General features: G+C 44.8%; 1 protein-coding gene across 9 annotated transcripts in view; it reads right to left on the bottom strand.

Moving 5' to 3' along the window:
• Positions 1-4,883: 4,883 nt before the first annotated feature.
• The window catches only part of BAHCC1 (BAH domain and coiled-coil containing 1), a 169,454-nt gene continuing 162,362 nt past the window's right edge, over positions 4,884-11,975 (bottom strand). For all 9 annotated transcript variants that reach the window (XM_063961114.1, XM_063961112.1, XM_063961113.1 and 6 more), the window contains 3 exons: positions 9,582-10,648; positions 7,723-7,959; positions 4,884-6,912 (listed from right to left, as the gene is read on the bottom strand). In XM_063961114.1, coding sequence (XP_063817184.1) covers positions 6,706-6,912; positions 7,723-7,959; positions 9,582-10,648 — 1,511 coding nt within the window. In that variant the 3' untranslated portion in view covers positions 4,884-6,705. The remainder of the gene's footprint in view (positions 6,913-7,722; positions 7,960-9,581; positions 10,649-11,975) is intronic.

The raw sequence follows: 11,975 nt of genomic DNA, 5'->3' as shown, positions 1-11,975 counted from the left end.
GCAACCATCTTCCCCAGAAGGCGGATGCACTGATTAACCGAGATCCGGGTAGGCTTTAAGACATCCCGGACCATTGATTGAATCACCAATGCTTTCTCCACCGGCAGAAACACCCTTGCACTTCCGTGTCTAGGAACATCCGCAGGAAAGACAGCCTCCTTGTCGGCTCCAGATGGAAGGTTCAGGATCAAACCGTGCTCCTTGAGCAGATGTGTCGTGAGAGCAACTTCTCCCTGGACGACGCCTTGATCAGGAGATCGTCCAGATACGGAATTATGTTCACCCCTTGCTTGCGCAGGAGAACCATCATCTCCGCCATCACCTTGGTGAAGACCCTCGGTGCTGTGGAGAGGACAAACGGCAGCGCCTGAAACTGATAGTGATTGTCCAACAGTGCAAACCTGAGATATGCCTGATGCGGAGACCAGATGAGAATGTGGAGGTACGCATCCCTGATGTCAAGGGACACCAGGAACTCCCCCTCCGTCAGACCTGAGATGACAGCTCTCAGAGTCTCCAACTTGAATTTGAACTCCCTGAGGTAGGGGTTCAAAGATTTTAAGTTCAGAATTGGCCGTACTGAACCATCCGGCTTCGGTACCACGAAAAGGTTCGAATAGTAACCTTTGTTCCACTGAGGAGGTGGAACTGGAACAATGAATTGTTCTGTCTGCCAGCAGAGCTGGCAAGCCTGACTTGAAGAAACAGTGAAGCGGGAGATCTTGAGACTACAGCCTGTACCCTCTGGACACTATATCCAGTACCCAGGGGTCCAGGCCAGACGACACCCAGACATGGCTGAAATGCCTGAGTCTTGCCCCACCTGACCTTCCTCCAGGCCTAGCTGTCCACCGTCATGTGGAGGACTTTGGGGTATCAGAAGCAGGCTTCTGGTTCTGGGAGCCACCAGGAGCAGGCTTCTTTCCTTTAGCAAGACCACCTCTGAAGAAGGTGTTCAAAGGCTTGTTCTTTCTAGGCCTCATGGGCCAAAAGGGCTGTGACGTGGCTGGTGTAAAAGGCTTTGTCGTAGCCGGCGCAGCTGAGGGGAGAAAAGGAGACTTACCCACTGCAGCTGTGGCAATTCACGCATCTAGCGCCTCCCCAAAGAGAGCCTGACCTGTATAAGGTAGGCCCTCCACACTCTTCCTGGATTCTGCTTTCCATTGGCACAGCCAGAGACCCCTGCGAGCCAAGACGGACATGGAGGAGATCCCTGCAGCCATGGAACCCAGGTCCTTCATGGAATCTACCAGGAGCCCTGCAGAATCCTGAATATTACGTAAAAATAAATCAACGTCACATTGTAGTCGATTCCTCCTGCAGAGTGATTGACCACCTGGCAATAGCTTTAGAAATCCAAACACAGGCTATAGTAGGCCGTAGTATAGCCCCTGAAGCCGTGTAAATGGATTTTAGCGTAGCATCCACCTTGCGATCTGCGGGTCCTTCAACGCGGTAGATCCTGGGACTGATAATACAACCTGTTTGGACAGCCTGGAGACAGAGGCGTCGACAATCGGCGGAGACTCCCACTTTTTTCTATCTTCTTCTGGGAAGGAAAGAGCAACCAAGACCCTCTTACGGATCTGGAATTTTTTCTCCGGATTTTCCCAGGCTTTTTCAAAGATAGCGTTTAATTCCTTAGATGCTAGGAAGGTGAGGGGGGGCTTTTTACGGTCTGTGAAAAAGGCCTCCTTAACCTGCTCAGGAGTTGTGTCAGTAATGTGTTACACATCCCTCATGGCTTCAATCATCAACTGCACCCCCTTAGCAAGTGATACCGTCCCCCTCGACACATCTCCATCACCGTCTGCAGTGTCAGAATCGGTGTCCGTGTCATCCTGCATAATCTTGGCAAGTGCACGTTTGTGAGAATGTATGGCAGGGGACCCCGAGGAAGCAGTATCAGACCATACAACCATAGAGGATTGCAGTACCTGAGTTGCATGCTCAGTTCTAGCAACCCTATCTGAAATCTGAGAAATAGTCCCCCTAAGAGAGGCTAACCATTCCGGCTCTCTATCTGGGATCTGCGCTACAACAGTGCAATCCTGATTACATGGGATGGGATCTTCCTGGGAAGATAAATCCTCTGCAGCATATGAAACAGAGTCTCTAGACATGTTTGCAAATACACACCAATCACCCCACATACACACAGGGTACTGGGCAGACAGAGTTCTCCCCCCCCCCCCAAGAATGTCAGAGAGACACAGAGATTGGAGCCAACCCACACACAGCGCTATTATAGGGAGACCCCAAACCAGCACTGACTGTGTCCCTTAATAGGTGACACAGCCTGTACACAGCCTCCCCTCCCTTCTACAACCCCCTGGTACCATACAGATAGCTGGAGGTTCTCTGGAGGGACCTGTTCTTCCACTGGCAGTGTGCTGCAGGCAGGAAAATGGCGCTGAACACTGCTGGGTCTGCTCTGAGGAGAAGATCCGCCCCTTAATGGCGCTGTCTTCCTGCTCTTTTGAGATTATACTGGCCTGAGGATTTTTTGCTGGCCTAGATCTGCAGACCCAGACAGGCTTGATTTGGTCAGTGTAGGGTCAAGTGCTGGCTCAGGGCGCCCCTCACAGCGCTGCACCGAAGTACCGCTGAGCCGTTCGGGATTAACTGCGCTCCTACCATTAAGTCGCCATCTTCACACTGACCCCCCGATTGTGAGGGGGGACAGTGACTCACTCGCCACACTTCAGCTCTGCAAGGGGGTGGCGGCTGGCTGCTGGGGTGAGGGTTCCCCTGTGGCGGGGCGCGATCTGTCCCCTCTGGAGCTCAATGTCCAGTCAGCGGAGACAGTGGCTCAGACCCCGCATGGCAGACACTGCTCCCCCTCTCAGTCCCTCGTTGCAGGCAGGCTGTTGCCAACAGCCTTCTGTAAAAAAATAAACTCTAGAATAAACTTTTTCTAAGTAAGCTCTGTAGAGCTCCCCTAGCTGTGACCGGCTCCTCCGGGCACATTTTCTAAACTGAGTCTGGTAGGAGGGGCATAGAGGGAGTAGCCAGCCCACACAATTAAACTATTAAAGTGCCAATGGCTCCTGGTGGACCCGTCTATACCCCATGGTACTAATATGGACCCCAGCATCCTCTAGGACGTAAGAGAAAAATGATTACTTTTTTTTTTTTTTTTTTAACACCCTGTATGATGTCACTCTGGAGCACTGAAAACATGTTCTCTAGAGTCCAGTGATGGTGTAAGTTACACCATTACAGATGTTCCACATTACACATGTGGAAGTTGCTGAGCCATGGAAACCTATTCCATGGGTGAGATTCAATTGTTTGAAAAGTCAGTTGGATGTCTGTTTTTCCTATCTAATAGACAGGAAAAACCAGACACCCAACTGACTTTTCAAACATTTGAATTCCCCCCCATGAATCTCTGGACAGAAAGTCTCTGGAACTTATGTTAGTTCCAGAAGCAGTTTGGAATTCTGGATCTGATTCAGAGACATACATAAATCTGACAGTTTACATACATCGCCGATGGTGAGATAACGGAGCATGCACAGATATCAATGTGTGAGATTGCAGTGTCCAAGCCGTAGTGTGACTAACTTGCTGGGAGCAGAGTATTAATCCCATCTTTTGGGCATGCTAAAGCTAGCAACTTTAGCTATGTGAATATCATAATCAGCATGAGTAACCAGAGTATTAGTCAGATGACCAATACTACATCCTTGCACACAGTAACGGACCAAAGAAACTGGTAGGTGTCTATATACACCAGGTGCCTCCTGCGACACTTGCATATTATTGCACAGCACAGTGGCTGTGTAATACAACAATCTATGAATCAGGCCCTCTGTTGCAACACTCAGACTGTTTATGCACACGGCGGGCCCGTTCTGTGAGCTTGCATGGCCTACCGCTTCACAATAACATCACTCACTTGACTGCGGCAGAAATTTGACTAATGGCCTAATTAGAAAGGTGGCATCCTAGAACAGTGCCACATGAAAGTCACAACCCATTCTACTGCAAATGTAGATTACAGTTATATACTTTTTTTTTTTTTTTTAAAGCACTTGTTAGCATTAGGGGTTGGGATTGTGTGACCGGCGGTCACATAACTGTATCCCAGCATTAGGTGTTGCTGAGATTGCCAAACACTACGTAGGTGTGCCCAGTGCTATTCTTCAGCAGGAACTCGGTTCCTGAACCTCTCATTAAATATGACATAATCAGGAACTGTGTTCCTGAACCTGTCCTGGGCCAAAACTTATTTTCTATAAGATAGTTTTTAGAAAACTGGACTTTAAAATAAAGCTTATCTAAAACTTTTTACAATAGCTCCACCCCCAGACCCATAGTTCCTGAACCTATTTTTCCAGAAAAATCCTACTGGGTACTCCAGTCCTCAAGTCCACCAGGTCATGTTGTGATTGTCTCTCATACACAGGTGAGTTAATCTATGTTGCTGGGACAGTAATTGTCCCACCTGCTTGACAAGGCAGAAATCCTCAAAACCTGATCTGTAAAGAAAACTTGTGGGTTCAGCCCTCAAGTGTTTGTAAATGTAATATGTACACAATCACTTGTGTGTTACAAACCCCTGTAAATATCAAACCGTTTGTAAAAACAAACAAAAATAGGTGTGTGTCTGGCATTGATGTTTCAGAGTTAAGGCCCATGGGTTTGATTCCAGCCAATGTTCTATATTTGGCTATATAATAAAATTACATTGTAATTTAATGCTTTATGTTCTTAGTGGGTTACTGCAATGAGAACTTTGTTCATATTGAATTTAGGTATCTTGTGCAACCTGTCCATAATCTTCAGTTTCCAAATATTATATGCAACACATACAAGATTTGCAAATATGGAAATATCCCTTTTCCTTAGAGAATGATAAGAAAGACCAGACCACACTTGATTTATATAATATATATTTATAGAATATTTTCCTTTTTTATTCCATCGGACCATATTGACATTCCCAATACATTTTCTTTTAACTTTTTCCTTAAAAAATGTCTTAAACACAAAAAAAATATTTCAGACAATCTATATACATATTTCCAGGAATTTGGTGTTTGTTTTTTTTAAACAATAAAAGCATTTAAATGTGACAATTTTTTTTAGATACTTAAATTGTCTCTCATTGCCCACTTCAAGTCCCTGCCTAGTTCCCAAGTGCTTTTATTCTCTGTATCCCCCATTATAATTACAAATTATACATAATTCCTAATATTCCCAGCCTTGCCATAGGACACAGTGCATAATTTATATTTTTATATTTTTTTTTTTAGCGACAGCAAAATAAGGGGGTATTTTTTTTCCCATTGATTTTAGTTGTAGTTTTTTTTTTAAAGGTTTTTTTTTCTGTTTTTGTTTTGTTAATAAAAACTTTCCAAAAGAAATTCCATATTTACATAGTGAATAAATAGATAATTATTACACCTGATCCTGCCTTTCAGGAAGAAAAGCTGTTAAGAGGTACTGGGGAGAATATGGCTTGAAACTTGAGGCTGTTGACCATAAATTAGAAAGAATACAAATAAAAAACACAGAAAAAGAAAATTACAAAAACAAAAAAACAAACAAACTGGTGTTAAAATGGATGGAGCAATTTTGCTAGGAAATATTGAGTTTGATACTTGCATCTCAGAATTAAACATAAGTTGAGTACATTTTGATTGTGAATGGATTTACAGCAGTTTACATAGTCCTTGTGTCTGGGCTCTTGGTTAAGCCATTTAGGGCACACAGTCTCAGCATGTTTTCGGAGAAGACTGATTAGCGCCATAAAATGGAAATAAATACCCTATGGTTTTTTCTAATAGTTTCTATAGAAGGTTAGGTCCTGGTTTTTCTGTAGTGTTTTGAAGTGCTACGGTATACCACCCGACGGCAGCTGTGTTTTCTGAGGTTTCAACAGATATATAATACTGTAGGCTGTATAAGCAGACATTTACCTAGGACATGTATCAAATTAAGGACTTCCCTAACATCAATGCTTGTAGCCCTTCTGGTATCAGCAGGTCTGTTTTACATTGCTCTTATGGTATTGGGTAGTCCACAGAGTGTTAGAGGCTTCACTGACTTTAAAGAGTGTCACTTTGTAGGTCTGTGTGAAAGGGACTGATCGTACGTCGACCACGTGATCAATGTGTTTTTGTTTTACCAATTTTGTCCAGCATAACACATGACCTCATCCTACACCATGAATAAAATGATCCCTCATTTATCCAGACTCTGGATCTGTGCAATTTGGCCTTTCTGCCATGTGTGATCAGGTTAGTCACACTGTTTGATGAACTACTGAGTGGCGTTTAGGGCAAGCATTAAATGTGCTTTGTGCGAACAGAGGTCTGGGTTAACAAAAAAAAATAGAAAAGGAAGAGATGCTCAGATTTCCCATGTCACAGCTCCCCTGTAGTGCAGGGTGTCCCAACTGGCTCATGCAGCATGGCGGTATGAAACGTTTTCAGAAATGTGTAACCTTGTCTCTCTTCGGGAGCAGATCTACCTATACGAGTCACTCCTGTACTAGTGTATGTAATTACACACACTGCATGTTTAGGTGGCTGGGATTTGTGCGTATCAGTTTCCATGACTGCGTCTGTCGTGTAAGGTTTTAGTGTATAAGTTTCTGGATTTGTACATGCTACCTGTGAGCCTGCAACGTACTGCTGTAAGAAGTGCTGTTTAGAAAGTGGTACCCTCCCCCAGCTAACTCCTGGTGGCATTTCAGCATAGCACTGGCACACCCTCTGCAGTCACCAGCCGCCCAGTTCCTGGGTCATAGGTCCCTGCCAGGTAGTAGAGGTTTTGCCGGTCCTGGTAGCGCTTGCTGTGGCTCATCTTATCATACTGCTGGCGGCTCACCACCTGGCACTTGTGTGAGATTGTCTGTACGTCATTCTCATCCTCATGGGATGACTGGTACAACGCGTTCTGTGGGAGCGAGGAGAAGAAGAAGTTATTATCAGGAATATTCCATTTATTTCTGTCTTTTTAATGTGCACCACTGTTTGTAAAAAGGTTTTGTTTCAGTTTTATAAAATTCATTTTTTCTATTATTACCCTAAATAACAATTTAATAGCAGCATCCAAGTCATGGCTAAGGAATGCAGGATTAAAATAGATAAATATTGTACTTTTTTGGGTACTGGATGCAGTTGTAAAATAACCTATACCAAAAGCTGGGTCAGTCACAAATGCTGGGAAAATGGGATTTCCCGTTTTATGCATTGCACCTTCACCAATACAATGTACAGGTATCTTGTGTTATCTAACATTTAACACAAAGGAGGTATCTTGTGTTATCTAACATTTAACACAAAGGGCGGTGTATCCTATTATCCGCAGTAAAATATCGGTTGCGAAACAAGTACATTTTTGCACTTATTTCAGATGTTTCACCAATTTCATTTTACAAACTATAATATTAGATCGCCCGTTAAAAAAAAAAATATGTTTTTTCTCCTGAAAACACAGGTTCAGTAAAACCTGTGTGTTTTCATGAGAGAAAGCCCCGTTTTCAAGCTGTACCTGGGGATTTGGTTTTGCCTGCCAAAGAACACAATGGTATGATTGGTCCCCACTGACTCTTATTTGTCATTCTTATAGTGCACTTCATACATATCAATACATGAAGCATGCATTAAGTGGATAAGTATGAATAAGCCCTCTGGAAACCTGAAAACATCTGTCAGCCTGTGAGCACCATAGATATTTCTCAAAGTTCAACCATCTATGCCTCACCTTGCCATCGCTGTGCCTCTTGCCCAACTTTGTTTCTTCAGGATGGTAAAACCATTTCACTTTAACCACCATGTTGCCGCCCCAGGACTCCCACATGCTCTCAATGCGTCCAATATAGGGCAAGTTTGGGCGTCCGGCAGACAGGAAAACGGCACATTCCCCCACGTGCAGATTCTCCTTTCCCCGAACTATCGACTTGTAGAAGAGTTTTCTGGCTTTCCCTTTCATTCCCCGCCTCTAGAGGTAGAAGACATAGAACTTGTTAGCCAGTAACAAATAGCTGCCAGATCTAACTAGATTTATATACCAGACATAAAAGAGCAGAGTGATAAAGTATTGGCAAAATTACACGAAGACATGGAACTTATGGACATAAGACCGCATCACATTGTCTCATTCCCATTGCTATCAACAACAACAAACACACAAGGTATTGATTTGAATGGGTGGTCTTCAGTTTGCCGCCTGTTGGGTCCCGGCGCACAGTATACCGGCGCCGGAATCCAGACACCTTTTCTCCCTCTTGGGGGTCCACGACCCCCCCTGGAGGGAGAATAGATAGCGTGTGTAGCGCGCCACCGTGCCCGCAAGGGGCTCATTTGGGCTTGCCACGCTATCTGTATGCCGGCATGCTGTGTGCCGGACCCCCCCAACAGCCGGCATATCATACTACACCCATTTGAACATGGGATACTCTCCTGTCATCGTGATGTTAGAGCATTAATAACGAACCTTCTCTTTCTTTTTTAAACCACTAATTGTTCTATATATGATAAAGGAGTACTTTGTTTTGTCTATTTTACGGACAGTTCTGCCATTTTTTATAGAAAGACATACATGACAACACATCTCTGAATACATTTATCTTAGAGCAAAATAACTGTAGGGAGCCTGCTGCTGCTTCTCTTCACAGTTCCCAGGGATGCAGTGTGCGGGTGCGTAGGTGATGTAATGACATCACCCGCAATGTGAGGAGCCTGGGTGCTAGTTGGACCCAGTTTGATCCAGCCGGCTGTGGTGATGACAGGAGAAGCAGCCAGTGGGAGGCCATGCAGCGGGAAAGCGGGAGCAGTGACTGTGGGGAGAGGAAGGACTGAAGCTAGGCAGCATGACCACTTGTCAGGTAAGTTATGCAAAGGGGGGTTTCTTCATAAGGGAAGGAACGATCGTATGCAAAGGGGGGGGGGATCTGCAAAGAGTGAGTTATCTTCACAAAGGTTTTCTTTTATTTTTTTACACAAGAGGGGATCTGCAAAGGGTGGAGGATCTGCACAGAGGGGATTATTGTACAGGGGGCTATTATGCAGGGGACTGGAAGGGCAGTATCTGCAAAGTTGGGTATTTGCAAGGAGAAGGGTATTGTACAGGGGGCTATTAAGCAGGGGAGTGGAAGGGGGGGTATCTGCACAATGGGGGGGATTTGATGTCATTCTTAAATGTGCACATTATTATTGGTGCTGTTGTTTGATGGCATCATTATTAATGCTATTTTTAAATGTGTTATTATTATTATTGGTGTTATTTGACGCCGGTAGATCACCGGTAAGTAAGTGAACAAAAAGTAGATCCCACGTCCCAAAAGTCCGGCCACCCCTGTCTTAGAGCAAAACAAATGAAAAGCTTTGTCTGGATAGATAAAGAGTGAGATACAGAAGCTAGAAAAATGAAGAAATGGGCTTTGCAAAACCTGCAGTTGAACAAGCCTATAAATGTCCACTGACCAAAAACTAGACCAGCTGTTTCTTTTACTCAACTTGCATACATTTTGTAGTGGGGTCTATAATTTACAGTATGTGGATTCTCACATTTGCTGAACACTTATTAAAGGTAAAAGGGAGATTAGGCACAAGCATGCTCACCTGTGTAGGCTCTCCAGACCATTTCCAGAGCTGGCGTGCAGGGAGAAAGGCAGAAATCTTTGGCCGATTTTCTACCGAGGGCAGGCGTTGCTGTCTAGGTATGGACTCTTTGGTTTTAGGAAAGTTTGAAGGGGTCCCTTTCCTCCTCTGTTTCGCTTTCTGTCCTGAAACAAAGCACCCCCGGGAGCTTTGACCACTCTCCTCCGTGTGTTGTGTCAGCAAAGAAGGTACAGGGTGTGTGAGGCAGGGCTGTAGGAGCATGGTAGAGTCCACTTCATCTGAACTCTCTGATGAATCCTCATTGTCTGTAGAGCAAATACTAGAACTGGACATTGATCCAGAGCTAGAAGATGAAGACGACCCAGAGGAAGAGGAAGAAACAGATAGTCCTGCCAGAAATCTTGATGGAACACTGGCCCGTAGACCCCCCTCATTTTCATCATGGTCAGAGTATGAGCAGTCACTGTCACAGTTCACACCATACTCTCCTTGCCCAGTGTACTTTCCAAGCGTTAAGCCCATGGGTAGGTGGTCATGTAACGGTGGCTTTCGCTTCTTGTCCTTCGTCAGTCCTGATGCAGAACTGTAGCTCTGTCCAATACGAAGCCCAAAGTCTTTATCACACAGCAGGAGAGCTTTACCATTTTTTGTCTTGGGGGACATAACTCCCTCATGATCAAGTTTCACTAAAAACTCATTTGCCTTCCGTTTACCCACTTTCCCCTTTTCTTCCTCCTCTGGCCTCTCTCCTCTCTTTGTCCGTACAGGCTTCTGCCCAGTTGTAATCCCAGTACTGGCACTGCCCCCGAAGGGACTGTACGAGTTGGCCAAACTGCTGAAGGAATCCGCACCAAAGCCATTACCAAATACATGAGGCTGCTCACGGCACTTTTGTTTCTTGACACTCCCTTGTGACTGGAAGGGATCATGAAGCCCACTAGTCTTGTTCCCAGCTCTGCGCTTGCCTTGAGCAGGCCAGACCATTAATTCCACACTTGCTGAGCGGCCTAGAAAGTTGGTGGCAGGCAGCGGAGTCTTTGCACCTGAGTTGAATACATCCATTTTATCTGTAAAATATAGCAATGAAATACAAATGTGTGCAAAAAGTGTTTTCAGTTCAAACCATTGTGATTCTTAACAATGGCACAGATCTTGCACTGAGGTACAGTGGGTCAGCATCGTGAACATCTGAAGACATGGATCATTTACAGGAGTGCAGAGTTAGCCTGCACCAATGGACTTGCAATTTGTAACCCCTTTTAAGCAGTAAGTATAGGTTGTATACAGGAAAATGGTTGAGAGTGTGAAATGTAACACCTGTGGAAGGGAGGACTTGCTTTTACCAATAGCAACTAGATTGTTGTATAATAGTTAAGTAAATATAGAGTCCTAAGGGCAATTCTCCATGAGGCAAGGGATAGCTACACAAATTCAAACTACATACTTCTCCAAAATTCCAAGATTTTAGTGGGTCTTAAGTAAGGCATTGCTACTAAGCAATTAAGTTTTTATGTAACAACAATTTCTTACAAGACCAGGTTAAAAGGAAAAAAAAATAAGAATTTACTTACCGATAATTCTATTTCTCATAGTCCGTAGTGGATGCTGGGGACTCCGTAAGGACCATGGGGAATAGCGGCTCCGCAGGAGACTGGGCACATCTAAAGAAAGCTTTAGGACTATCTGGTGTGCACTGGCTCCTCCCCCTATGACCCTCCTCCAAGCCTCAGTTAGGATACTGTGCCCGGACGAGCGTACACAATAAGGAAGGATTTTGAATCCCGGGTAAGACTCATACCAGCCACACCAATCACACCGTATAACCTGTGATCTGAACCCAGTTAACAGCATGATAACAGAGGAGCCTCTGAAAGATGGCTCACAACAATAATAACCCGATTTTTGTAACAATAACTATGTACAAGTATTGCAGACAATCCGCACTTGGGATGGGCGCCCAGCATCCACTACGGACTATGAGAAATAGAATTATCGGTAAGTAAATTCTTATTTTCTCTAACGTCCTAAGTGGATGCTGGGGACTCCGTAAGGACCATGGGGATTATACCAAAGCTCCCAAACGGGCGGGAGAGTGCGGATGACTCTGCAGCACCAAATGAGAGAACTCCAGGTCCTCCTCAGCCAGGATATCAATTTTGTACAATTTTACAAACGTATTTGCTCCTGACCAAGTAGCTGCTCGGCAAAGTTGTAAAGCCGAGACCCCTCGGGCAGCCGCCCAAGATGAGCCCACCTTCCTTGTGGAGTGGGCATTTACAGATTTTTGGCTGTGGCAGGCCTGCCACAGAATGTGCAAGCTGAATTGTACTACAAATCCAACGAGCAATAGTCTGCTTAGAAGCAGGAGCACCCAGCTTGTTGGGTGCATACAGG

Source organism: Pseudophryne corroboree, chromosome 3 (genome assembly GCF_028390025.1).
Source record: "Pseudophryne corroboree isolate aPseCor3 chromosome 3, aPseCor3.hap2, whole genome shotgun sequence".
Taxonomy (NCBI): domain Eukaryota; kingdom Metazoa; phylum Chordata; class Amphibia; order Anura; family Myobatrachidae; genus Pseudophryne; species Pseudophryne corroboree.
Note: the sequence above shows the minus strand (reverse complement) of the source record. Positions and strands in the feature narration are given on the sequence as shown.